Raw genomic sequence first — 4,047 nt, 5'->3', positions numbered from 1 at the left:
CAACATTCCAACATTTACACATATATTTTTAAATGCTGTATTTCAACATTTTTTAACTACAATATACAATATTTAAATGCTGTATTCCAATATTTAAAAGGAAAAAACAATATCCCAACATCCCAGCATTTTAAAAGGGATATTACAGTATCCCAAACCTGAAATATTTTTAAATACAGTATTCCAACATTGACATATTTTATAAATAAATTTGAAATATTAAATATGAATATTATTCTACCAGTGCTTGCTGCTTCAGAGTAGACAGTTCAGTAATTAGTGTAGGAGCAACACTGAGGAGGTATTATCTAACTGTTTGATCATTAAAGCTGGAAACTCTCTGCTGGGAAATATTAATATTAATACTTTCAGGGAGACGCGTTGTGCTTCAGGAAGACGGTGACGTAAAGGGGGCGGTGACGGCCACGCCCTCGCGGTTGCGTTCCTGGGTGACGTCGCACAGCGCTTTGCTGAGGTCGCGGGTACAGGCTGTTCACAGCGGCTCCGGTCAGCGCCTCTCCGCCTGGGTGCAGCTCTGTTAGATCCGCGGAAAACCGAGCAGGCAGCTGTTGCTGAGTGTCCGGGGTGCTCTGCGAGTGTGAGAGGACGGCCGTCAGGTGTAGGTGTCAGGCTGTGTGAGTTAGCTCGCAGGCTAAGCGGCTGAGCCGGCGACCCGCCGACCCCCCGACCGTCAGGGCTAGCACACTCCGCTAGCGAGAGGCAGCAGCCGGGGAGGAGAGGAGAGGAGAGAGAGCTACAGGGATCAACCGACAGCAGGCAGAAGAACATGGGGTCCAGAGCGTCGTCGTTGTTGAGAGAGGAGGACATCGAGGAGATTAAGAAGGAGACTGGGTGTAAGTAGATCTTGCTTCACCGTATAGCTTAGCTTAGCTGTTCCGGAGATGTGGAGGATCCGGATCCAGGTCCGGAAAGTAAAACTCCACGCCAGGATTTCGTGTCACCTGCGCCGGCAGCTCCGCCTCCCCGGAGCCGCTGAAGCAGCTGTAGCGAAGTCCCGGGGTGGATTTCCACTCAGTGGACCTGGATTTCCCACCTCTGCTCTGGTTACTGCTGGGACTGCTGGTCAGGGTTGAGTTTTTCTGAAGTTTATTATTATTATTTATTATTATTTATTATTATATATTATTATACTGATTATTTATTATTATATATTATTATACTGATTATTTATTATACTGGTTGTTTATTATACTGATTATTTATTATTATATATTATTATACTGATTATTTATTATTATATATTATTATACTGATTATTTATTATACTGATTGTTTATTTTACTGATTATTTATTATACTGATTATTTATTATACTGATTATTTATTATACTGATTGTTTATTATACTGATTATTTATTATTATATATTATTATACTGATTATTTATTATACTGATTATTTATTATAACAGTTTTGTTTAAACTGAGGGAATGATGAATTAGAATTAGTGTTGCTCATTTATTAAAGAAATGTAATAAATTGAGGGAACGTTTTATGAACCTGAGGTAATGATTTATTAAACAGAGGGAACAGTTTATTAAATTAAGGGGTTGTTTTATGTCTCAATATTTTTCTTCCTTGATGCTTTAGGTTAGTACTGGGCGATATGGTAAAATTATTTCATCACCATATTTAAAGACCTTTTCACGTTGTACAACATTTATTGCGTTCATGTGACTGCAGAGAAACAATTTCTGAAGTTGAGGGACTAATTTATTTAAATCATTTATTTATTATTGATTTTTTATTTATTATAACCAATTTATTAAATGTATTAAATCTATTACATTGAGGTTTATTAAGTTAGCTATTAAACCGGATAAACAGTTTATTAAATTGACTGAACAGTTTGTTAACTTAATGGTTATTAAATTGAGGGAACAGCTTATTAAATTGAGGGCTATTAAAACAGGGGAACAGTTCATTAAGTTGAGGGTTATTAAACTGGGGGAACAGTTTATTAAATTGACTGGACAGTTTATTAAATTTGTGGGTATTAAATTGAGGGAACAGTTTATTAAATTGAGAGTTATTAAAATAGGGGAACAGTTCATTAAATTGACTGGACAGTTTATTACATTGAGGGAACAGTTTATTACATTAAGTGCTATTAAAACAGGGGAACAGTTCATTAAGTTGAGGGTTATTAAACTGGGGGAACAGTTTATTAAATTGACTGGACAGTTTATTAAATTTGTGGCTATTAAATTGAGGGAACAGTTTATTAAATTGAGAGTTATTAAAACAGGGGAACAGTTCATTAAGTTGAGGGTTATTCCGTTGTTTTCCCGACAGTGGCTTTAATTTTGTATCATTTTATTATTTTTGGTCTTAAATAAACTGTCAGCACTTCAGATGAAAGGTGTGAGCCACAGTAAAGCAGTACTAATGCAATCGCCATCAGAACAGGAACAGATGAAATCCCCGTTACTGGAAAGAATGACTAAGAAAATCACCAATCCTTCAAAGTGCTACATTAGAGCATAGAGCTGAGTGAACGGGACTAGACCATAGCCACTAGAGATGCGCAAGTATAGGACACGTCTCTGGACGACAGCTTTCCGTCACGTTTTGTGTGATGTTTGGGATCTTGCTGTATTTTCCTTCCTCAAAAGCTGGTCATGGCGCAGGTCCTCTGAAGCAGTAACCTTCAACACACTGCCTGCATGACTGTGGTTTTGTTGCACCACTCCTCACTGGCCAGTGCTGTGTGTTTCTCAGCCGCCCTTCCCTTAATTGTCACGTTGAGGACAGAGCAGGGCTGGCCGGCCTAAAGCCACACGCACGAGCGGGAGCTCTGTCGTCACAAAGTCAGCTCTGTTCAAGAAAACCATAAATGACCTGCCTGTGTCCTTTTGTGACTCAGCGTCTTCTGGGCTTTTTGGGTCTGTTTCCTGATTGATCAGGTTTAGTCTGCTGCTGTGATTCTGCTGAAGTTAGACGGGGAAATTCGTTATCAGTGCTGCTGTGTTTCTCTGTAAAAAGTCACGTGATGGAAGTGTTTCCAAAGGTCTCCGTTTCTATCCGTCAACCCTAAATCCCAGCCCTGATGTTTTTCAAACTAAATCGCTCCCAGCAGCATTTCCACACTTCTCCGTTTTAGGGGTTGGAAAACATCGGGTGGACGGCAATCTTACTGTATCAGCGCTTACATCTGTTCACAATGTTTACATCTTAACCATTTCATTAATTCTGTTCACTTACAGCACTGTATAAGGTGCCATTATTTATTATCTGGTGTTTTGTTACTATGAGGTCCCTTGTATCAATACTATAACGGTACTCGCCTGATCCAGTCCAGTGACACCATCCGAATTTCTGTATGGTGTGAGCATGATGGCCTACTTGCAGATGCTCATCCTAAGAGAATGCTTTCCAATAAAATGAATAGCTCGTTTTAAAGTTTCATGGATTTAAAAGAATACATATCGGCCAATACTCACTCAAGTTTCGTTATGGTCAGTGTTTGGAATTGGGCCATCTCTAAACACAGTAACTTTCTAGTGTGGCTTTTAAAGATTCGTAATGGGCATATGTAAGTATTACTGTTGACCTCATGTTATACCTAAAATGAAGGTTTTCTGTTCTATCTAAAAGTTTATCTAAATATTTACACGTCTTATTATTTCATACTATTATACCTTACATTAGACAGTAGACACTTAGACACGCTGACCTCTTTGTATTCGTTTAGCTATAGTGATGCACAATATGCTTTCCTAAGCATATCGAGGATATTGTTAGTGCTTTGTTAGGATATTGCAGTGTAATTAGACTGGTGTAACGAGATGTGGAGTGGGAGAGTATCTGAATAGTGTTTTTTAATAAATCTGCCGCTACTGATGTAGTTAGTCTGTGATTACATGTATTTAAATATCGTGATATAATGTTTTTACCATATCGCCCAGCCCAAATATATATATTTATTTATTTTTTATTCTATTTTTATATATTCTTATATTTATTATATGTATATTTTCATTTTGTTTTTAAATGATGTTACTTCTTTACTTTTTCTGCCATGTTT

General features: G+C 37.8%; 1 protein-coding gene across 1 annotated transcript in view; it reads left to right on the top strand.

The window, feature by feature from the left end:
• The first annotated feature begins 471 nt into the window (after nucleotides 1–471).
• The window catches only part of chp1 (calcineurin-like EF-hand protein 1), a 16,995-nt gene continuing 13,419 nt past the window's right edge, over nucleotides 472–4,047 (top strand). The window contains exon 1 of the mRNA XM_072677376.1: nucleotides 472–854. Coding sequence (XP_072533477.1) covers nucleotides 788–854 — 67 coding nt within the window. The 5' untranslated portion in view covers nucleotides 472–787. The remainder of the gene's footprint in view (nucleotides 855–4,047) is intronic.

This window comes from Salminus brasiliensis, chromosome 4, assembly GCF_030463535.1.
Source record: "Salminus brasiliensis chromosome 4, fSalBra1.hap2, whole genome shotgun sequence".
Taxonomy (NCBI): domain Eukaryota; kingdom Metazoa; phylum Chordata; class Actinopteri; order Characiformes; family Bryconidae; genus Salminus; species Salminus brasiliensis.
This window is presented reverse-complemented; position numbering and strand designations above follow the sequence as displayed.